We start from the raw sequence: 21,561 nt of genomic DNA, 5'->3' as shown, positions 1-21,561 counted from the left end.
ATTTTATATTTTATTAAAATAATCGTATTTCATACACCGCCAGGCACCGCGTGCCGCGTACCCTAGATTTCATTCTCAGCAATTCTCAGATTCTCAGCATGCGCTAGGTATTAAAGTAGGCTGTGGTCGTGTATATATGTATAACAGATTATACATACAAATATCACCAAAAATGTAAATGATGTAAATGTGTATATGTGTATGTAATTTACAGTACAGTAAAGAAGGTTCAAACAGATTCAAATAACAATTTCTATTTGAATCGTACAAAAATATATTCATCATACTAAGAAAAATTAAAAAGTATATGAGATGTTATTTCAAAAAACGAATCGTCTCCTAAAATCGAAATTCTTCTTAGGTTACATAGACTGTCATTATCATCATGTGAGAGGAAGAAAACAATTTTTATGCACAGTAAACACGTGCAATTACATGAATAACAAAAGGGATAATACAAGTGTTCAAAGAGAAGTGAATCCCCCACATTTATTCATTTGTTGTAGGAGTCTATGTACAAAAGCATTACCCGAAAATCCAAATGTTTTTGGGGATCTATCATATGAAAAATATGAAAAAGTTCCGATGGACGAAGCCGAAGAAAAGGAAGAGAAGTTCGCGGAAACCGTAAAAGTGCCGAAAAGGGAGAGATTCACGCAGATGGATTATTGTAAACTAATTAAAACACATATGAATAACAAGAATCTGCAGATGGCCTTGAACGTATTAGATTTAATGAAAGAAAACGGTGACAAACCGAGTTTATACATATATAGATTGTTGCTTTCTGCTTTTGCCATCCAAGGTGATATGAAACAATGTTTCAAACTGTTCAAACAAATAAGGGACAGAGGTTTAAGTCCTACTCCATCTGTATATAACACTCTGATCCATGTCTGCTCTGAAAGTGACGATAAAGAAAAAGCACTGGAACGATTAACGTATTTACGAGAATATTTTCACGAGAGGCAAGTCAGTCTGAACCATATACATTATGCGAGTCTTATCAAAGCTTATAGTCGACATAAGGAGATTTTAACTGCGTTTGAAATAGCAGACGAAGCGAATGATAAAGGTATTTGTTCAAAAGACATGATTGCTGCCTTGTTTCAGGCGACGATCAGTGATACAAAAAATGGTTTAAAGTATGCTTTGGCTTTGTGGCATAAAATGAAGCTAACTGGCATGAAACCAACTATAATTCATTATAATCTTCTTTTAAGAACGATTAGAGATTCGAAGTTTGGTGACTTAAAAGTGGGCGACGTTTTGGTACCACAATACGAGAATTCGAGAATTCAGTTAACAGAAACAGGGAGACCAGACTTATTAGATTCTCCGCCAGTGTTGAATTTATCACTCATTCCACCACTTAACAGAAATCTTATCTCCAGTGAAAATAATTCTTTGCCAGAAGAAATTAATACAGAGAAATTATGTTCTTTGAAATTAAACACTGTATTAAATGAAAATCAATTGATTCTATTTGGTGGAATTGATAAAATCTTGAAAAGAATGAAAGACGATGGTGTGGAACCAAATCAAAAGACTGTAACGTTACTACTGGATCTGCTTCCGTGTACGGTAGAAGCAGAAGATCATTACCTTAAATTCATCGAAACGAATCATATAAAAATGGATATCACTTTCTACAATGTACTTATAAAAAGAAGGAGTTTGAGAAGACAATACAAGGAGGCAAAAGTAAGTGGATACTAAAATTGAGTTACACATATCTTTGGCAATCATTATGTACTTATATCTGTATGTAGGCTGTACTAAATGAAATTCAGAAACATCACCTTTCACCAAACGTCATAACGTTCGGAGTCTTAGCTATTGGTTGCAGAAAGTATTGGGATGGAATGGAACTTTTAGAACAAATGGATGCCATTGGTTACGCACCAAATTATATAGTTTTGCAAGCATTATTCATGAATGCGTGCATAGGAAAAGATTTTAAATATGTACTAAATTTAATGCAATATCTGTTAAAACGCCGAATGAAACCACCGCCTTCGATTTTAAATACATTAGAAAAATTTGATGAAATAATGTTACAATCTTTGGAAAATGAGGTAAGATACGTACGGATATCATTCACGACGCTCTTCGCGTTTTAATGTGTATTCATATTTCAGGGGAGGTATAAATATAAAAATATTAATGAAATGAGGAAAAAATATAACGATTTCAAAATCAAATATGAAAACTGGAAAGAGAAGATACAGAAGTATAGTGAAAAAATGACAAAATAAACCATTTTAATTAATGTATAAAACGCAACCTTAAAACAATTGTTTATAAAATACATACATAATATAATAAAATACAGACATAAATAATTCTATACATTTTTAATGGAAGAAATTAAATTAGCGAAGGTAGGGTGGCCTTGTTTCTTGCGTCCAAGGACGACTCCTTGTCCCTGCATTGATCGCACGCGGTGGACACGATCCACGAATACTGAGTTTATTGTAACCAGTGGGTCCAGTTGGTTGTGCTCCACACGTTTCTAATGCCACGAAGTCATCCACGTGAAGAGACGGAGGCCTCGAAGTATTCGGTGGTCTCGATCTGAAGGGATCTGCTCCTCTGCCTGCGCTTCCCACTACAGGGCCGCCTCTCAACGAATTGGCAAACTGTGTTCGACCCCGCATAGGTGTAACTGCGAAGAAGAACTTATTAATTCAGCGAACAATATAGAAAGTGAATATACAACATACCGAAGGGTTGTTTCACTTTAGAAACTGGAGACGTGTCTTGTTTCTGAACATCTCTGGCCTCTTGATCGTCAGTTTGAGCCTTCGATTGTAAAGGCTGAGTAGCATCATCGGGCGGTGTTTTAGAACATAAATTTTGTGCTTCCGTTAGTAAATTGAAGTCGGCAGGAAGCAGTTCGGTCGCAAGCGCTAATAGATCCACCATGTTTTCGTTCGATACCGAATTCGAAGACGTAAACGTGAATTTCTTTGGGCGCTTAGAAGGAAGATCCGAAATTTTTAAACACCGTTGAGAAAATTGATTTAACAAAGCTTCGGGAGTAGGCAATAATGGTTCTAACATTTCTGGAATAGATTCTTTCTCTTCCTTGTCTTCGGTAGACTTGAATATCTCAACTAATTCTTGCGCACTTTTTATCTTTTCCAACGGGTGATCGTTCTTATCCCATGATATTAAAGTTGCTAACTGTTGTACACGTAGATACAAAGATCTTCCTTGTGACTCAGATGTAATTAAATTTTCTAAGAACGTTATGGTCAAATTAACGACACACTGGGCTTCTGGATCCTCTAAAGTCGAGATATGGTCTAATAGAGATCGCAATGCATCAGGATTATTTTCTAAACAACTTTTTACGTGATATAAACCATAATTATGACTAATAAGGGATAAGAGTATACGAAGTGTACTCTCTAATACATCCAGTTCAAACTTTTTACTAGTTGCCAGTATATCGATTAACGCAGTTAGAATTGACAAAAGTGGCTCCTTACTGGGTACCGAATGAGAAAGTCTCTTTTCAAACGATTCATTGAGATCTTCTTGTACGAGGCACAGCGTACAATCGCACAATGTCTCAAACATATCTAGTATTTCATATTGTACTCTAATATCACTTGTATTCTTCAACGCCGTACACATCATTTCGATAACCGGTGGATACTTTTGATCGGATTTAACTTGGGCTCTAGACGCCGGACTAGTTAAAGTTAACAGAGTAGCTTTCATAGGCGCGTGTCGCGTAAGTTCGCTAAGTAGAGTGAGAATTAAGACGTTATTTTCTAGTGGTGTGGCAGCTATTATACCATCTAATAAGCATCTACCTACGAGTAGTGCCGTGGGTGCTGCTAAGTCGCTTAATTGCTTGCAAACTTTCGAAAGGAGCAGCAATAAATCTTTATTCCAGCTGGTGCAAAGCAGTCGCAATGTCTCTGTTAGATTATTAGCTTGAGCCTGCAAGTGAGCAGACCATAGTTTTCTAAAACCTAAGATTCGAGTAGCATCTTCGGTCGATGTCTCCTTTGCAGTCAAAACAGGAGGTAACAACCTTGTCAAGAGTTTCAAGCCTGATATAAAATTAAATGGACTTAGCGAAACCATTTTAAGGACTTCGCCCAACATTTGTGTCCACAATGATTTTGCCACATTGCCGGAACCATCCGAATCTACAGCCTGTGTAAATACTAAGAGACTCTCTACTATTTCTTCCGATAAGATTTGTACATTTCGATTGGAAGGAATGGCTTCTACCAAGGAATAAACACCGAGTAATGGGACTACGGCTGTTAAATCTTTGAAATCCGTGGCCATGCATTTAACAAGCCGTTCCAATAACGCTCTCGTTAATTTCACGCATGGAAGAAGTAATGCGACCAATGCCAAGCCCCTTCTGCCTGTTAGAGCCGCGCTATGCAAGAGTGGCTGTTCATAGAATTCTGAAATATTTGTCATAACTGCAATAAGAGCTGTTAAACCGTCAGCAGCAAACAACTGAGTCAAAGCATTTCTGTATTTTAATTCAATATAAGGTTCCATTGGGTCCACGTCGTTACTCGAAGGAAATACGAGATAATGCAAAATTCTGCATGCTGTAATTAATTGCCCTGGGAGAGAGGCTGCCTTATCCGCGTTTTTTCTAATACATGCGACGAGCGAAGATACGTCTCCGTAATTCCAATGAGACGGTTGCGCTGCTACTGTCAAATATGATGTAACGTCTTTCAAAACAGCCTGAGCTCTCGACTTCTCCAAAATAATTGCAGCACGATTTTGAAACACTTTTATTCGATCGGAATAACGGATCGTTGCTGATATAATTTCCGCGGAGAATTCACATAAATCTGGATCAGAGAGAAACGGAATTAAAATATCGATGAACTCTCCCATAGGAAGGATCGTTATTATAGCTTGTAAACCTTCAGGAAATATCAAAAAGGAATGAAGCTTTTTTAGTGCCATCCAATCGGAAGATTGACATTTTAGACGTAATAAGCATTGTACAACTTGAAGTCGCCAAGCTAAGACTGACCCTGTCCCAGGTATATCACATCTCAGAGCTTTCAAAATTAGTATTGTAACTTCTGGCTGTTTTAATAGGTACAGTAAACCTTCTTTCGTATCAGAAATGCGTAAAAGGAAACGGCGAGTAGCTTTGATTAGATTTATGTCTGATTTCGGAGAAGTAAGAGCAAACAGAACATGATACAAAAGTTTATGGTATTCAAAATACGCGATTAAATGACACTGAGGATTTCTATTTTCCTCGCGTTCAAATTCCATTTGAGATCCAGCTGGAAGTTGACGTTTCGGTTGAGCCATTAACGTAGGCGAACAAATATACGTGTTCCTTAATTCGGTAACAGCCAACTCATCGAGTTCCTTCATTTCCTCGAGGAATTCGTACATGTGCACTTTTCGTAATAATGAACTTAGAGCGTACTTTAGTCTTGCCAATTTTGCCGTCTCCAACATCATCAAGGCATTTTTGTAGAGATTGCTTTTACACCGTAGAAACTCTTGTACAATTGTTGGGCTTATCAAAGCCGCGTCCAACGTGCGAATAGCAGAAAGCTTCACGGGAAGCGCAACGTTTTCACGCATGCACAGCGTCAGCAGTTTATAAGGCGCGTCCACTTTCAATAATATATCTGGCCCTTGTGGAAATTTACACAAGGCTTCTGCCAATCGTACACCGACTTTAACATGACGGACTTTGTAAGCTGGTTGGGGTTGGGCGCGAGCGAGATCCATATCTAAGCCAGCACTCACGATATTGGTCAAATCATTAAACTCCGTAGCGTTTAAATCAAACGGGCTAAGTATCGCGCTTAACGATTCACAATTGTGTACAAACGTCTCTTTCTCTTGACCCGACGCATTATTGAAGTGTAAAACTGATTTGGATAAAGATTGTAATATTTCGTGTATCTTATCTAACGTTTCCTTGCCGATTTGGTATTCTTCTGTAACAGTCACTGACTCGTCCAACTCTAACAGATCCGGGGGTGTCAAAGAATAAATGTCGTTTAGCTGCATGTTTTCACATTCGTACTCTGCAGTGGGTGGCACATCATCGGTCATCATATCTTCGTCAGATAGTATAGGTTCGAAGGGCTCTCCTGTTTCTTGTTCACCACCATCCTGTTCTGCTTCTTCCTCTTCGGCTGATATCGACTCAGGACTTAAGGATACTAAGGATTCAGAGGGAGGTGAAGAAGGACGTTTTGCAGTCTTCAAGGTACTGTTTGTACCATCCTCCTCCCAATGTTCTGTCTTCCCAGTATCAGATGTCGAATTTCTGGATGATTCCACTATTTGAATCGGCTGTATAGGAGGTGGAGGTGTAGCTGCCACACATGTTTCCTACATGCATCATAAAAAAAATTAAAGATCTGTATATCGAAGATAGGTCTTATGGTACTTAAACAACATACATTTGAATTCGTTTGAGCCTGATTTTCATAGTACCATTCAGACTGCTGTTCTGAAATTTGGTTTGGATTTTCTATAACTTCTTCTAGGCCACTGACACAGGCTGAAGAACCAGCAGCTGAACTAACGACTTCTTGTGGATTGTTTAATGATTTTGTTAATGTCCCATACACTGCTAAAGTGATTGTGGTATACCAGCCTCTTAAAACCAATCCATCTGTGGGTATTTGTTTTCTTTCACATTCCAACTGGATGTGAATATTCTGTTTGTATTCTAATTCACCAAGGGACTCGAATGTAGAAGCACCAGGCTTACTTAAATCATTTACAAAAAATTCAATTTCAAACTGAGATGGATTCGTAGCTCTGAAATTACAGAATGTTTAAATAATTAATTCGAAGGATACTATTTCAATCTATGACATTGGTCAGTTTGTATACCCTAAACGGACACCTCCAGGAAAGTCAGCTTTTACTCGAGCACCCAATGGGATAATTCTAACTTCACTTATATAAACAGGTTTTGGAAATTGCACTAAATCTAAATTCAGTTCCTGAAACAATCAAGAAGGAATTTATTAAACATTGTTACACATGCTATTTTGATAACAAGTAAAATAACCTTGGTCTTACTTCGGATATATCGTGCGAAAATGTATCAAAAAATAACAATTCTACATTTTCCATGATTTACTTTTTGCTGCGATTCAGAAGTAATTAATTATGTAATAAACCTACTTTTATAAATCCTATTTTTATAGAACTTTATTTCACAGAGAGGACACGAATAAACACACTTTTTTTAATTTTGAAGAAAAGTCTGAACAATTTAATATTAATAAAATAAAGACAAGTTCAATAAAATGTTATGTATTTATGTTATTTATCTTTATATTTTAATTAAAATAAATATAATATTTCAACTTCTACATTGCATCTTGGCGCTAAATATCGCGTACATGATGGACCTGATCAGACTATCAGACCTATCAGACATCAGACCTCAGCACCTCAGACCTGATCTGATCGCGTATATACTAATATACTTTATGCTCTTTATACATATACCAGAATATACCTATACATATATATAGTGTGCAAGATATATGTAATCAAAATTTTCAATTATAAAGAAGAAGCTGGATTAGACAATTAATTTATAAATTTTTATAGTTAAATTCGTAATTAAATCCGTTTCGTTTTCATATTTTATTATCGTGAATTGTATAAGACGAGTTGCAATTATTGCATACGTATTATACTTTCTACAGTCTTTGTTATTTGTGATTGATTAACGTAAATGTTTTGTTTACACTACTTTCAATTTAAAATTGTAATGATAGTACAAGATAGTTTATTATCATTTTTCGTCCGAAACATGGACTGAATCTCGTAATAATTAAGTGACGATTGATGCTGTTCTTCAAGATTTATCAATGCGTGTATAAGACTATGTTCTTTATCAATAAGTATAATTGCTCGTAGATATCGTAAAAGTTATACTAAAAATATATTAAAATGCAAAGTATCATAGAGTCCATGAAACAGTGCAATGCAATTCGTTATGCATCTTATAGAACTGCAGCAAAGATGCAGATCTTGCATAAAGAACTTAATAGTAAGTTCTGAAGTACATGCAATTAACGAATAGTACATAATAATATATTCTATTTTGCAGTGCAATATATTCAATTAAAATTAATTGCCGGTGTCTTTGAAAGGCACAGGCTTTCGATCACCGAGAATTGTGTAAATTTAGACCCAAGTGAAATAGAAGATGTTCTGTCTGACATTTATTTTGCAGCTTGTAAAGAAAATAATACCAATTTTGATATTGATCTCGCAACAAAACTAGCACTGAGTTATATCTTAACTACATTTGATAAGTATGTCATTTTTGTAATATTAGATTCACACTGAAGTAAATAATATTTCATAATACGTATCATAAATATTATAGGCAATGCAGTAGAAGTGTCTCTGTATTTTGTATTAAAGTTGCACTGATAATAATTAGCTCTGGCAAACTGCAGGAGAAGTATGGATATCTTTATCAGCAATTGGCTGATCATAATGCATGTTTATCTAAAGCTAGTTTGCACATGTTATTAACAAACATTTGTAAGCTAACTGATATGCTTGGGGAAAATGCAGTATATGGACCTCAACATATTCAATCTCATGTAGATAAATGCTTTTCAAAGGTAATATCAAATAAAATTTAAATATATTTCAATTGGAAGCTGCTTATAATATTCTTTAATAGTCACAAGGATGTCTTGGGGTTACTGAATCTGAATTTGCCACATGGATCATGGAAGAACCTCCTTTACTTATTTGGATAACTACATTCAATCGCATAAAATTGGCAGACCATAGTATGTAGATAATAACAAGTAGTATTAAATTTTAAGAGAATAAATTACATACATTTTGATTTCAGTTATACACAATGTCAGATGCTCTTCCTGTAAAACAACGCCAATTCAAGGCCCGCGATACATGTGTTTAAAATGTACAGCATATCATCAGTGTCAACACTGTTTCTTATATGACAAAATATCGGGGAAGCATAAACTAAAGCATCCAGTTCGCGAATTTTCTACTAAGGTACATGAACATTTAATTTCTTTTTACATGAATGTTTAATACATCCATTTTTTGTTTAGACTTCGAATCGAGAAATAACAAAGTTAATCATTGAATTAATAAGGAACAAATTAAGACTGTGTCCTAGTAGATCCATCGAATTGAATATTGATGATCAAACACCACCAATTAACAGTAACGAAATTACGCGTACTGACTGCGAATCTGTAAGAAGTACGATAAGAAGACGGGTTTTGAATGATCCACAAAAGGAACTTCAAAGTATAATTACTCATTTAGAAGAGGAGAATCAGCAATTACAGATTGAATTGCTCGATATACAGGGTACCAAAGCAGAGAGACTTCAGCGTCATAGAGCTACGATCGAATCTCAGTTGCAACGTTTGAAATTATTAAAAGTATGTGTTACAATTACTGATATATATAAGTATCCGGTGAAGCAATTTAAATGTTTATTTAATTATTTACAGAAGTATTTGTTTGCTGATAGATTGTGTATGCCGGCTGTTATTAACCAAATGCAAAGCACGCCAATGGTTCCTACTCTATCATCAAGATTAACAGCCTTACCTATCAATTTCGAATTAAGCCCGATTATTCGACAAGAATGTACCGAACGAATTTTAGGTGCAAATGACACAGACACGTTACAATCAAATAATTTTAATCCCACTATAAATTGTATCAGCGAAGAGACTCGTGATACTGTCATTGATTCTAGAGAAGCATCTACTAGTAATCCACTACAGCCTACCCAAATAGAATTGAGTACTTGGATAGGAGGTATTTTACATTATTACTTTGATTATCTTGAAAGATATTTAGAAACTTCTGATTAATAGGTAAAAGATCAGAAATAAACCCATCGGAAAGTGGCTTCTCCCAATGGCTGGGTCCTAATAATTCTGACTGCAAGGAAGAACAATATTCGCTGAAGACTATTACAACTAATTCGGAAAATAAGCCACCTTTAGGAATATCCGATTCTCCTATCGGTATTCACAGAGACAATACACCATCTTCTTTGCAAAGACCTGATAAACATTCGCAGCACAGCAGCTTGCAAAATATCCAAGGTGATCTAAACGATATACTAGACAGATTACAAAATATGGTTACAGATAATCGTCTACTTGATGGTAAGTTCAATCATATTTTATATCTCTGTTATTTAGATATTTAATACATCTAAATAATTACTTCAGATTCTTACGTAGCCAACGACAATTGTAAGTTAAAGCGCGCTACTTCGGAAATGGAGGATTTATTAACAGGACTCATTCAGGGTATGGAGTCTCGAAAAAGTAAACTTACTACAATCGTGTAATAAATTTATTAAGTATACTGTTCTGGAATAAATGTCCGTCCAAAAAGTAAATTATTTGTAAGGTACTATAAAATATACCAAGTAGGCGTATACGTATAAAAGCAATGTACAATCATGATAATATTAAAGCAATATTTTTCACATCATAAAAGCGAGCCACTTAAAATATTATAAAAGTGTATTTCCTTTTAAATATAATCATCAAGTATACCAGGCAAGTATATAAAAATGAATAATTATACGTAAAGAGATCGATATACGAATTGATATTCCCTTAATGTTTTTATAAGTACACTTATCTAAGTAAATGTAAGATATTTTTTAGAGATATATAAACATGATTCATTTCAATGAATGGACTAGATTATTTAATGTAGTATTTCATATGTCGGTAAATAAAATATGTTCATTTAGACCTTATGGAGTATGTAATATATCGTTACATATCTTTCTCAACTAACAAAGTATCCGTTAAATAAGTAACTTTCATTAATCGTGAAAAGTGCAGTTTTTCCGATGGTAGATTTACCGTCCATGCTATTATGCGCACATCGCGAGCAGCCCATTCCTTTACTATGCGCCTGAAATAAATATTGTTACGATAAATATGAAATCCACTTATTTAGCACGTTAGATAATTATCATAGTACATACGGATTTAATACGTCTTTATGCAATAGCAAAACGGATACACCCACGATGTAATATAAGAAGTGGAAAAGCATCCATTCATAAATATAATCATATATACATGTTGCTATGTATATGAAGAAATTACTCTGTTTCGGTACGGATATGCCGTCTGAACCCATATACGATGTACTTGAATAATATTCCGGTCTCCACGCAATACATCCCACAATTTTCGGTTCCCTTCTTCTAATCTGTAATGAAAAAATTATTACTTGTGTCCAATGTCCTTGTACTTGTTTTTTGGACTTTTGTTTTACCTTATAGACAACTAGAGGATTAAAACTGGATATGACTCCTCTTTCGTAAAGCTTTGGATACTTCTTGTACGCATCTAAAATTACTTGTATAACGTCCTCCCCTGATTCCTTTACATCGATGAATATTCTTTGGTCATTAGACAAACACATTTCTAAAACGTCCCATAGTATTGGGATGTTTTCAATTTCATCAAATTTATCCCTATCATGAAATTCATTTAATATTATAATATTTTCTAACAAGAGGCATGCTACAGTATTCAATTTACTTAAGTGGATGATTCCGGGTAATATCTAATTGGTTCAACTGGTCCCAAGTCATCTCCTTAATAATTCCAATTTTTCCAGTAAGTCTTTCTATCGAAAGGTCATGAAAAACTATAGGCACATTATCCTTTGTAAGAGATAAATCAAATTCTACTGCAGTACAGCCCCTTTCTTTGCTCTATAAAATAATTCGATGAAATGTCATTTCATTGATAATTTAATTTATGAAAACCTTCAATTAAACAAATAAACATTTTGTTAGTAACTACTGCGTTAGTATTCATGTTTACGATATAATTAATTCTGTTATATAGTATTCCAAACTAGCTATTAAAAAAAGAACATTACAAAAAATTAATTTTACTTTTCTGTAACTGGCTTAATGTAAAATACAAAACAAAACTATTACGGTATATAAGAATTTACATTACGAAAGGCTGTTAGACTGTTCTCAGGGTAATCATATCCTGCACCACGATGAGCCACCACTCGCATGCAATATTGTTCTCCATTTCCATGATCTTTCGACATGGCACTATTCGTATTATTATCTTTTCCCACTGACATAGGATTTGCGCCGAGCACCTCTTGCGTAGTGCTTGAATTCGGTGGCGGAATTCTTGTTACTTTTAATCCAATCCCAATAATGATAGTACCCCAAACAATTCGTGGTACGCAGAAATGATAAACAACGCTTATTAAAATGTCCCAAGAAACTTGTAAAGATACCCACAATACAACACTGGTCACAATTAGTTCAATAATTCCATGCATCTTTTAAAAAGGGTCTTTTTAGTCTTGTTAACGTATTTTGGCTTGAAAGAGAACGAACGAGCTTATTATCTTTCTATGCATGTACAAAGACTTCAACTATGGTATTGTTCTACAGCACTCTTTATTACTTGAACATGTAAGTTTGCACATTCTCGCAGATACCGTTTAGGCTGCCTAATGTACGTATGTCTACGATTGATAACGTTTGTTTGCAATATATTATCAATATTTAACTAAATGATAATTTCCTCCTTGCTCCTGAAACGTTAATGATTATTTTAATAGCAGGTACTCAGTATACATATAATACCGGCTTATAATTAGATATTACATTTTTTAGCTCTTTTACAATAGTAATTCCTGATTAGATGTTAGTTTATATTACAATTACAATAAACAGCAAATGAAGATTATCGAATTGTGATTGCAGACAATACAGAACCTGATGCGATCTTTATTATACCTTTCCTCAATTGTACATGTTATTAGAATTTGCGAGGCCAATTTTTGTAAAAAATGCCTATTAAAAATGTACGGTTTTTCGGTGCATACTATGCGACGGACAGCGACGGATACATGACATGACACACAACAACACACATCGGTAATCGGCGCACTGACATTCATTATATATATATATATATATACACTATATATACTATTGCCAGTCTCAAAGTCCCAATAGTTCCCACTGTTACCAGTACGTATCATGTGTGTACATTATATACTATATACAGTATACAATACATTCATAGATTCATACATGGGTACATAGGGTGCCAAATTGCCAATTGTATACATTAAAAACGAGATTAATTTGGCATTTTTCACATTTACCTAATTTTATCCGCTGTTAAAGATGACAGAAAGTATTGAATAATAAAAAGCTTCTATTTATTTAAATGCAAACAATGAGTGATTCATTAGATTTTTTGACGAAGTATCACAACATATCTAATAAATTAAAGAAGTAAGTATTTCGTTCCTGTTGTAGAAAGTAATCAAGTTCTTTTTATGTTAAATCAATCTAATTTTTATCGATTTCATTGTAGGAGGTTCTTAAGAAAACCAAACGTTGCTGAAGCAAGTGATCACTTCGGTATGTAATATGAACATAATATAGAAGATATATTTAAATTAATTATTTCTCAGGGGCACTGGCAATTGAATGTGAACAGAAAGAGTTATGGCAATATGCTGGTTTATGCTCGCTGGCTGCAGCCAGATGCCAAGGGACATTGGAGAACATATTTTCTGAATTGAATTTCTTAGTAAGAGCTGGTAGAGAATTCCTTGTTGCTGATAAGAAAGATAAGAATATAGGATGCCCTTCTATAGGACAGGAAAATACACAGGTCCATAATCTTTGCCAGGATCAATGCGTAACGATAGAATTCTATAGAATACTAAAAATCTGATTATTTACTTTAGGCTGCGATCAGCTGTTTTGGCCATGCCTTAGCTCGTTGTCATAATCAATCAGGTTTTAATACCATGTCAGCTGGTTTAGCATTAGAATTAGCATTAGCTTTGGGTCCTACTCCAGCTGGCACACAGCAGTTACGTAAAGCTATTGATATTTTTCCTACTACAAAAGCTATTAATACACTGATCTCTTACCACATTAAGCAAGGTACATTTTTAAGTGTCTTGCAATTATCAGATTGATTGTAATTGTTAAACATGACATATTTAATTAGGTGACTATGTATCTGCTTTGCAAATTTTGAACGATTTCGTCGAATTTATTGAGAGTTATATCAATGCTGGTGCAAGAGGCAATCACAGCATCATATTACACAGGTATGCAAGATAAATCAAAATGTGTAGAGTATTTAATCTAATCATGTGATTTTGAATAGATGCGAGGTGACTAGAGTACTTTTATTACTTATACTTCAACCTTCCCCACAAAGGCTAGCACCTTGCTTGGCCCAGGTCTTGGAGAAGTATGCTTGGGTAGAAGAAACTACAGACAATGGCAAGGATCTGTTTTTGTTAATAATTCGGTTGGAGATAAATTAATAAATTATATGTTACAGATTTCAATATGAACGAAGATGAGTTATTACTGTTACAATCATTAGTATCAGCATGTCAGTCGCATGATTATCAAGCATTGCTGGAATTGGAAGGAGAATTATGGCCATATTTGACTGCCGAACAAAAGGAGTTATTTCATAAGTTGATCCAAGTGCTAACTACACAATGAATAAGAGATGTCAAGTTCCGAATAAATGAAAATAATACAATTTTATCTACTTTCATTTATCTGACAACCCAAAGAAGTATCCCTCTATTTTATGCAATACTTATGATGAAATCTAACGTTAACGAATCCTGTTAAAAATTATTCGATGTTGCAACCGATGACCGTGTGTCATCGTTCTCTCTCCGTTATGAAGACAGGTGATAGGCGAACAAGTGGACAGCATCTGTGTGAAAGGAAGAACTTGTTGGCGCATAAAACAAGGACTCAAGGTGTATAAGTATGCGTACTTCTACGAACAGTATTACGTACGATGGTATTGTAGAAGAGGGGATGGTTCACGTTCCACGCACGTTACTAAACTCTGCTTTCCTGTATCAGAAGACGACAACGCAAGTAGCAGAGTCAGGCCAGAGTCAGAGTACTCCGAGATTACACGGCCGCGTCCTCGAACTGAATTCCTCAGTTTTACTGTGCTGGCAATTGTATTTCATTCAGGTAACAATTAATATATTATTTTCTATCTGGAAATGTATTCTCTACATTATCTTCTCATCTCGTTTTTTATTTAATTAGAATTTTGCACTTTTGATATAATTAAATACATCTGTAGCATTAATTGCGTAAAAATTAATAAGATAAAAAACTTTATATTGTTCACGCTTATTCGTATTGAATAAAACACCGTAAAAGCTTTGGTATTTAATACGCTATGAGAATCCCGCGTTGGTATTTCGACTTTAACGGTACCGTTAAATTCGTTGGCTGAGCATTGTACATTTATTTTATATAGGCCCCTGTTACAACTTAAATAATACTCAGCTGTACAATATAATTATATAATAACATACACCACGTGTTTTAATGACCATGAACTCGGGTTGATCCAGGTGAATGTCAGGAACACCTGCATTGCTTTAAGGATGTATTGGCTATACAGTCAATCCCAAAAGTTTATGTACCTTAGAAAAACGCATTTCCTATAATTAAAAAGAAATCAGACGTCGGAAGAACAATGCTAATAATAAATAGCTATGTGCTAAAAAGTATAGAAGGAAATATCCAATTAATTATTGACGTCGGCGAAAATTTTTTTATATAGAAATTGTGGGCGTCTTCTATAACAAAAATTCTATGAATTTCTCTTCTAACTTCGATATTTAACCAGTTACGTATGATTATTTGGCATTTTATTGATGTTGACAAAATCCGACCATCCCAGCATCGAAACGGCGAACTTTTGGCAAAAAATTTCGTTTTTCCTTAATTACTCCTAAACCGTTGAATCTACGGGAAAATTGTATATGATCTTTCTTGTAGAGGACGACGAGATCTACAATTTCTGTATAAAATAACTTCGCTAGCATCAATATTTAACGAGTTATTGACGAAAAACGAAAAAACAGTTTTTTGCAAATTACTCGTTAACTATTGACGCTGGCGAAAAATTTTTACATGGAAATTATAGATCTCGTCGTCCTCTACAAGAAAGGTCATATGCAATTTTTCCGTATGTCCAACGGTTTGGGCGTTATTGGCCAAAAACGAAAATTTGGAAGAAATTGAAGAGATACAATGGGAAGGGGGAAGCAATGTTCTTCCGACGTCTGATTTCTTTTGAAAAAATGCGTTTCTAAAGTGCATAAACTTTTGGGATTGACTGTATAGCCAATACATCCTTAACGCATACCGTTGCCCAAGGGCAGGTGGATTTTGTTTTAATTACTTCGATTACGAATAGCAAAAATATATTATAATTTCTTGCTGATAGGAATATGACCAAAGATTGGAAAACTATTTTCGTAACCGGTGGGGCCGGTTACATCGGTAGCCACTGCATCGTCGAGCTCTTGGAAAGCGGGTACGACGTTGTCGCAATAGATAATTTCGTTAATAGCGTAACAGAAGCAAGCGGTGAATCCGCCGCTCTTAAAAGGGTGGAGCAAATTACGGGGAAGAAAGTTGCATTTTACAATTGTGATCTTCTCGATCGCGACAAACTGGAAATAACTTTTAACAAGGTACAACGAGAATGATATAAACTATTTCTAGAGCTAACAGCTATAATTGAAATTTTAGCACAAAATAGACTGCGTAATTCATTTCGCGGCAATAAAGGCAGTCGGTGAATCGATGCAAGTTCCGCTCCATTATTATCGAAATAATATTATCGGTGCCATTAATTTACTAGAGGTAATAATTGATAAAATCTTTTCGTATACTACAAAGAATAATAAACTAAATTTGTTTCCAAGGTGATGAAAGCTGCTGGGTGCTTTCAATTAGTTTTTAGTAGTTCTTGTACGGTGTATGGAGAGCCACAAGAACTCCCGATTACGGAAAACCATCCGACGGGAAATATTACAAATGTATACGGTAGAACGAAGTATTTTATCGAAGAAATGCTTAAAGATATAACACGCGCTGAAAAAGTACGTTACAATTTACATTTATCTAAAAAATGTTTATATAGCAAATTAAACAAAGTTATTATTTCATTCATCAGAGTTGGAATATCATTTCCCTGAGATATTTCAATCCGGTAGGTGCTCATGAAAGTGGTTTGATCGGAGAGGATCCTACGAAATCCTTTACGAACCTGATGCCTTACATAGCGCAAGTAGCGTTAAGACACAAGCCGGAACTTGTTATTTTCGGAGGTGATTACCCGACAAAAGACGGTACAGGTACATTTCATTTCTTTTTATGCAAATAACTACAGTTTAAAAGAATATATGTATATTTTTGTAAGATGCGTATTCTTATTATAGGTATACGTGACTACATTCATGTAATGGATTTAGCCGCTGGTCACGTAGCAGCCTTGAATGCTTTATGCAAACGACATTCGAGACTAAAAATTTATAATTTGGGTACTGGCAAAGGTGTATCGGTACTTGAATTGATTAAAATTTTTGAGAGTGTGACAGACACGAAGATACCGTATGTCATAAAAGAGAAGAGGGATGGAGACATAGTTTCCATGTACGCTAACATAGAATTAGCCGAGAAAGAATTAGGATGGAAGTCTAAGTACAACGTTGAACGAATGTGTAAGTGAAGTAATACTTTATCCCTACGTTATAATATGTTTTCAAACAATATTTTTCAATTTAGGCGAAGATTTCTGGAGGTGGCAACAAATGAATCCACATGGTTACCGTACCCCCGTTAAAAATGGCATTAACGAACATATAAATGGTACTTCATAACAATATGATTTCATCGTCGTTAGCGCATCCTCTTTTATTTAATTATGATAATAAAAGGTAGAAGTAAAAAGAATACCTGTTGTTCTCTTGAAATTTAATATTAATCAATCGATTTATTTACATCGATGTTTGCTTGAGTTTCTTTCGTTTCTTCTACTACCGTATATAATGATAAATGTTGAAACTTCAACACTTCAAGACCCCAACTTGCCCATCCGGGTAATAAGTATCTTGCAAATATTTCTAAACACTTTGGTTCACTTGGTAAATATTCTCTCATAATTTCTATAATTTCAAAGTAATATTTTTACACACCGCTTCATTAACTTTTGTTTAATATACGTAACGTATTGTCAGTACCTGTCAGCGGTGGTTTATGAGAGTGCACTGCACTTGGTACACTTATTAACAATTTCCCTTCGGGGATATCTATTTCATTACCATTTAGTACAGAACCAAGAACTAATAATTCGTAAGGCTGTTTACCAGGCGCGAAATTAAAATTACATATTGTATCTCCTGCTTGAGTAATCTAGAATTTGAATAGAATGAAATAAAGTTCATTCTTTTTAATTAACATACATACATACTTTAACCCAATACCACTTTGCTCTATAAGTAATACCCCACGATGGAAATATATTATTAAAAATGCTATGTAGATGGCTTGGAGCATTGGTACACCATATTGCTACAAGTCCATTTGAGCATAGTAATTTCCCAATTGGTATCTTGGCCAACTCATCGTTGTACATCATTTTATAACTGTTCAACAAATAAATATAAGATACTATTAATGTAATTATTTAGAGCAAATTATTATTAAGAATGAGAAAAACATATTTGAAGATAAGAGGATAGTATGAATTTTTGATGCTGAAAAGTTACGCCTGAAATCTTATTTACCCATATGCTCAAAAAACTGAGAGCAAGAAAAGCTTATACTATTATTAAAGTACTCGTTCTCGTTATGAAACCATACAAGATCACCTAGCTTGTGAGTATTTGGTTTTTTTCCTCCTTATGGACTTGTTCCACCAAGGAGGGTCCAACAATATGAAATCATATTGGTTGCTCAGCTCCAGCTTGTTTGCGATATCTCTCACATCGTAGCAATGAAATCTGCATTTCTCAGGAAAGACATACTCTTTCTTCTTCAATTCAGATATAATAGCTACATCTGTGTCATTACAACCATAAAAATTCTTTTCCTCATCATAAAAAGTGTCTTGGTAAAACTTTTGCGATTCCAAACGTGCACCTTCATTGTTATCAGACAATATATTAGCCGAAAATAATCCTTCTGCTTTTGCAGTTGAAATTATTTTACTGAACTTTTGTGTAATATCATTTATCTACAAACACATATTACGATGAATGAAACAATCCTGTTCAATCGTTGAACTATAAGATTCACATACTTCTTTCAAATCTTCGTCCGGTAAAAGTTTCGATCGTTTTCGTTTTCTAATTTTGCTTTGAATCGAACAACCCTCATGCTGATCGGATTGAGTTGTCTGATTGTGTCGCAAGTATTGCGAATTGATTTCGAACAGTATCTCATTAAAACTTAGCTTATACTGCGTATTGTTATTCTTTACGTTCGTGTAAATGTTATTAAGATATTTTAAATGGGATATGATCCATCCTTCTTTGATGGAGAAGATCACGCTCATACTTCACTGCATACACAATTAAAACTGTTCCACATTATTAACTCGATTTACGTCCAGTGCATGGTTGCATGCACAGGCTCTTGAAAAAAAGTTTGCTCTCGATTGCTTTAGACACATTTTCTCAATATGTAATTGTTTTCATTACTTTCAAAAGTTTTATTCATCAAATTAATATCGTACTTTTGAGTTTAATAAAAAAAAACCGCATTTACACATGGCCTATCATGCACTTACATACATATCTTCTGTACTTATATATAATTATAATGTATTGCTATAGTAACGTGAACGTGTATATACATAAGTTCAAACATGGCGATTGTGTGAATAAATAGAGTCTAAAATGTGTAATTGATCATTCTGTTTAATAGCTACATTAAATCTGCTTTTAATTGAATAAAGTACAAACATTAAATAATTAGAATTAAAAGAATATACGCAAGAGATATAAAAATGAGGATCGCTGTAGAAGGTTGTGCACACGGTGAATTAGATATTATTTACGAAACTATTCAAGAAATGGAAAAAACAAGTGGCCAGAAGATAGATTTGCTGATTTGCTGTGGCGATTTCCAGTCGACGAGAAATTTAACCGATTTAAATTGCATGGCTGTACCTAATAAGTATAAGGATATGTGCAGTTTCTATAAGTGAGTTCAATTGCTTTTTCTATTAGTATTTTCAAAACTAGTTCGAGAACTTAAGAAAATGTTGTGTTATTATAGATATTACTCCGGTGAGAAGATCGCTCCTGTGTTAACAATATTTATAGGTGGAAATCATGAAGCTTCTAATTATCTTCAAGAGTTACCATACGGAGGATGGGTAGCACCTAATATTTACTATTTAGGATATGCCAGTGTAGTGACAATAGCTGGTGTCAGAATAGCAGGCTTATCAGGCATTTATAAAAGTCAGCATTGGATGCAAGGACGTTATGAAAAACCACCTTATACCGAGAATACAATTCGAAGTGTCTATCATATTAGGAATTTAGAAATATTTAGGTTGAAGCAGGTAATACGTGTTCGTTATTCATTTGTTTGAATAAAACAAAGTATAAAATGATTATTTTTATTGTACAGCTTACTGGTAATATCGATGTTTTCTTATCACACGATTGGCCATCAGGCATAACTAAATATGGAAATGAAAATGTTTTATTGAAAGGAAAACCTTTCTTCAAGTAAGTCCTACATTAATGATCAGGTTTCTATAATGATTCTTTCCAAAAATGTAGTGCGTCATTATTATGATAGGAATGATATCGAAAATAACATGCTTGGTAGTCCACCAAGTATGGAACTGTTGGAACATCATTATCCAAGTTATTGGTTCTCTGCGCACTTACACTGTAAGTTTGCAGCTCTTGTTCCTGAGAAAGATGGGACAAGAGTAACTAAATTTTTGGCACTGGATAAGTGTCTTCCAAAAAGGAAATTCCTTCAAGTATTGGAAATGGAACATAATCCAGATTTACCACTGAAGTTGCATTACGATCTAGAATGGTTAACAATATTGTACCTGACGAATCATTTGTTAAGCGTTAAGAGTGGAATACATTATATGCCTGGACAGTATGGTAACACTAGATGGGTGTTTACGCCAACTGCAGAGGAAAAAGAAATGATACTAAAAAAGTTTAATTGCAATTTGGAAATTCCACTGAATTTCAAGCAAAATGTTAAACCGTATAATCCTAACATCGCAGATGCTCCGTTTGAGCCACCACAATTATTGATAAATAATCAAACTACGCAATTTTGTAATATTCTGGGCATTGATGACCCATCCGAATTACTGTCATTAATGAACAGTTCGAGAGATTCCAAGTCGAACGAATTATTAATGGATACATCGTTTGAAGTGTCAAGTTCTCAGGAAATTTCTGTTGCGTTCGATGAAGATAATGTTTCGAGTTCTACATTCGACAGAAGTTCAAACGGTGATTCATTTGGTCAGACATTAAATTTATCTCTTAGTAATGAGGAACAGGAATTAGAAGTGAATAGCAGCAAAAATGTTACAGACGAAAGCTTTATCAGCTTATCATCAACGGCAAATTACGATTGTACAAATAATAGTAAGTGCTATACAACTC

The 21,561-nt window shown here is 34.5% G+C and overlaps 8 protein-coding genes across 11 annotated transcripts; 5 read left to right on the top strand and 3 right to left on the bottom strand.

The window, feature by feature from the left end:
• Positions 1-135: 135 nt before the first annotated feature.
• On the top strand, positions 136-2,317 carry LOC108622907 (pentatricopeptide repeat-containing protein 1, mitochondrial). Its single transcript, XM_018021037.2, has 3 exons — positions 136-1,704; positions 1,773-2,078; positions 2,142-2,317. The coding sequence occupies exons 1-3, from the start codon at positions 313-315 to the stop codon at positions 2,256-2,258; spliced, it is 1,815 nt and encodes a 604-aa protein (XP_017876526.1). The 5' UTR covers positions 136-312; the 3' UTR covers positions 2,259-2,317.
• vir (VIR_N domain-containing protein) lies at positions 2,305-7,450 on the bottom strand. Its single transcript, XM_026811803.1, has 5 exons — positions 7,069-7,450; positions 6,877-6,989; positions 6,438-6,801; positions 2,727-6,366; positions 2,305-2,668 (listed from the first exon to the last, which is right to left on the bottom strand). Exons 1-5 carry the CDS (start codon positions 7,120-7,122, stop codon positions 2,376-2,378), a joined length of 4,464 nt encoding a protein of 1,487 aa, XP_026667604.1. The 5' UTR covers positions 7,123-7,450; the 3' UTR covers positions 2,305-2,375.
• Positions 7,451-7,947: 497 nt separating this feature from the next.
• Positions 7,948-10,372, top strand: LOC108622995 (dystrotelin). Its single transcript, XM_018021224.1, has 9 exons — positions 7,948-8,053; positions 8,114-8,321; positions 8,396-8,639; positions 8,702-8,813; positions 8,879-9,045; positions 9,105-9,443; positions 9,516-9,828; positions 9,888-10,184; positions 10,251-10,372. Exons 1-9 carry the CDS (start codon positions 7,954-7,956, stop codon positions 10,370-10,372), a joined length of 1,902 nt encoding a protein of 633 aa, XP_017876713.1. The 5' UTR covers positions 7,948-7,953.
• Positions 10,373-10,717: 345 nt separating this feature from the next.
• LOC108622996 (glycerophosphodiester phosphodiesterase 1) lies at positions 10,718-12,959 on the bottom strand. 4 transcript variants are annotated; one of them, XM_026811785.1, is made up of 6 exons: positions 12,492-12,959; positions 12,016-12,404; positions 11,592-11,767; positions 11,323-11,524; positions 11,027-11,256; positions 10,718-10,953 (listed from the first exon to the last, which is right to left on the bottom strand). In XM_026811785.1, the coding sequence occupies exons 2-6, from the start codon at positions 12,361-12,363 to the stop codon at positions 10,812-10,814; spliced, it is 1,098 nt and encodes a 365-aa protein (XP_026667586.1). In that variant the 5' UTR covers positions 12,364-12,404; positions 12,492-12,959; the 3' UTR covers positions 10,718-10,811. The 4 variants fall into 4 exon arrangements, with proteins under 4 accessions (XP_026667586.1, XP_017876714.1, XP_026667585.1 ...); XM_018021225.2 differs by having other exon boundaries at positions 12,016-12,621; positions 12,695-12,959; XM_026811784.1 differs by having other exon boundaries at positions 12,016-12,621; positions 12,806-12,959.
• Positions 12,960-13,080: 121 nt separating this feature from the next.
• On the top strand, positions 13,081-14,615 carry LOC108622973 (factor VIII intron 22 protein). Its single transcript, XM_018021187.2, has 7 exons — positions 13,081-13,333; positions 13,416-13,462; positions 13,516-13,718; positions 13,795-13,996; positions 14,064-14,166; positions 14,226-14,344; positions 14,406-14,615. Exons 1-7 carry the CDS (start codon positions 13,266-13,268, stop codon positions 14,573-14,575), a joined length of 912 nt encoding a protein of 303 aa, XP_017876676.1. The 5' UTR covers positions 13,081-13,265; the 3' UTR covers positions 14,576-14,615.
• Positions 14,616-14,982: 367 nt separating this feature from the next.
• Positions 14,983-17,857, top strand: LOC108622972 (UDP-glucose 4-epimerase). Its single transcript, XM_018021185.2, has 7 exons — positions 14,983-15,070; positions 16,344-16,593; positions 16,652-16,765; positions 16,828-17,004; positions 17,079-17,259; positions 17,344-17,625; positions 17,690-17,857. The coding sequence occupies exons 2-7, from the start codon at positions 16,348-16,350 to the stop codon at positions 17,782-17,784; spliced, it is 1,095 nt and encodes a 364-aa protein (XP_017876674.1). The 5' UTR covers positions 14,983-15,070; positions 16,344-16,347; the 3' UTR covers positions 17,785-17,857.
• A 4-nt stretch (positions 17,858-17,861) lies between these two features.
• Mettl4 (Methyltransferase like 4) lies at positions 17,862-19,672 on the bottom strand. Its single transcript, XM_018021184.2, has 5 exons — positions 19,206-19,672; positions 18,775-19,139; positions 18,375-18,549; positions 18,145-18,316; positions 17,862-18,069 (listed from the first exon to the last, which is right to left on the bottom strand). The coding sequence occupies exons 1-5, from the start codon at positions 19,458-19,460 to the stop codon at positions 17,885-17,887; spliced, it is 1,152 nt and encodes a 383-aa protein (XP_017876673.1). The 5' UTR covers positions 19,461-19,672; the 3' UTR covers positions 17,862-17,884.
• A 99-nt stretch (positions 19,673-19,771) lies between these two features.
• On the top strand, positions 19,772-21,560 carry LOC108622857 (lariat debranching enzyme; the record flags this gene model as incomplete). The annotated part of the gene is made up of 4 exons (XM_026811843.1): positions 19,772-20,110; positions 20,186-20,477; positions 20,546-20,646; positions 20,720-21,560. Coding segments are annotated over exons 1-4 (1,431 nt in total), but the record flags the coding sequence as incomplete, so codon positions are not given.
• Position 21,561: the final 1 nt, after the last annotated feature.

The sequence above is a fragment of the Ceratina calcarata genome, unplaced genomic scaffold (genome assembly GCF_001652005.2).
Source record: "Ceratina calcarata isolate Rehan_Ccalc_2016 unplaced genomic scaffold, ASM165200v1 scaffold25, whole genome shotgun sequence".
Lineage (NCBI taxonomy): Eukaryota > Metazoa > Arthropoda > Insecta > Hymenoptera > Apidae > Ceratina > Ceratina calcarata.
The sequence above is the reverse complement of the archived record's forward strand: the minus strand, read 5'-3'. Positions and strand labels throughout refer to the sequence as shown.

Excerpts from the sequence above, each read along its gene's own strand:
- LOC108622907 (XM_018021037.2), top strand. The coding sequence starts at position 313 with ATGTTATTTCAAAAAACGAATCGTCTCCTAAAATCGAAATTCTTCTTA. Across the intron at positions 1,705-1,772 it reads GACAATACAAGGAGGCAAAA|GCTGTACTAAATGAAATTCA; the intron begins GTAAGTGGATAC and ends ATCTGTATGTAG. Across the intron at positions 2,079-2,141 it reads TACAATCTTTGGAAAATGAG|GGGAGGTATAAATATAAAAA; the intron begins GTAAGATACGTA and ends TTCATATTTCAG.
- vir (XM_026811803.1), bottom strand. The coding sequence starts at position 7,122 with ATGGAAAATGTAGAATTGTTATTTTTTGATACATTTTCGCACGATATA. Across the intron at positions 6,990-7,068 it reads TTTCGCACGATATATCCGAA|GAACTGAATTTAGATTTAGT; the intron begins GTAAGACCAAGG and ends TGATTGTTTCAG. Across the intron at positions 6,802-6,876 it reads CCTGGAGGTGTCCGTTTAGG|AGCTACGAATCCATCTCAGT; the intron begins GTATACAAACTG and ends CTGTAATTTCAG.
- LOC108622995 (XM_018021224.1), top strand. The coding sequence starts at position 7,954 with ATGCAAAGTATCATAGAGTCCATGAAACAGTGCAATGCAATTCGTTAT. Across the intron at positions 8,814-8,878 it reads CATAAAATTGGCAGACCATA|TTATACACAATGTCAGATGC; the intron begins GTATGTAGATAA and ends TTTTGATTTCAG. Across the intron at positions 9,829-9,887 it reads ATTGAGTACTTGGATAGGAG|GTAAAAGATCAGAAATAAAC; the intron begins GTATTTTACATT and ends TCTGATTAATAG.
- LOC108622996 (XM_026811785.1), bottom strand. The coding sequence starts at position 12,363 with ATGCATGGAATTATTGAACTAATTGTGACCAGTGTTGTATTGTGGGTA. Across the intron at positions 11,257-11,322 it reads ATCCTCTAGTTGTCTATAAG|ATTAGAAGAAGGGAACCGAA; the intron begins GTAAAACAAAAG and ends TTTTCATTACAG. Across the intron at positions 10,954-11,026 it reads CATAAAGACGTATTAAATCC|GCGCATAGTAAAGGAATGGG; the intron begins GTATGTACTATG and ends TATTTATTTCAG.
- LOC108622973 (XM_018021187.2), top strand. The coding sequence starts at position 13,266 with ATGCAAACAATGAGTGATTCATTAGATTTTTTGACGAAGTATCACAAC. Across the intron at positions 13,334-13,415 it reads ATATCTAATAAATTAAAGAA|GAGGTTCTTAAGAAAACCAA; the intron begins GTAAGTATTTCG and ends ATTTCATTGTAG. Across the intron at positions 13,463-13,515 it reads TGAAGCAAGTGATCACTTCG|GGGCACTGGCAATTGAATGT; the intron begins GTATGTAATATG and ends ATTATTTCTCAG.
- LOC108622972 (XM_018021185.2), top strand. The coding sequence starts at position 16,348 with ATGACCAAAGATTGGAAAACTATTTTCGTAACCGGTGGGGCCGGTTAC. Across the intron at positions 16,594-16,651 it reads TGGAAATAACTTTTAACAAG|CACAAAATAGACTGCGTAAT; the intron begins GTACAACGAGAA and ends TTGAAATTTTAG. Across the intron at positions 16,766-16,827 it reads GTGCCATTAATTTACTAGAG|GTGATGAAAGCTGCTGGGTG; the intron begins GTAATAATTGAT and ends TTTGTTTCCAAG.
- Mettl4 (XM_018021184.2), bottom strand. The coding sequence starts at position 19,460 with ATGAGCGTGATCTTCTCCATCAAAGAAGGATGGATCATATCCCATTTA. Across the intron at positions 19,140-19,205 it reads CGGACGAAGATTTGAAAGAA|ATAAATGATATTACACAAAA; the intron begins GTATGTGAATCT and ends ATGTGTTTGTAG. Across the intron at positions 18,317-18,374 it reads CAAAGTGGTATTGGGTTAAA|ATTACTCAAGCAGGAGATAC; the intron begins GTATGTATGTAT and ends TTCAAATTCTAG.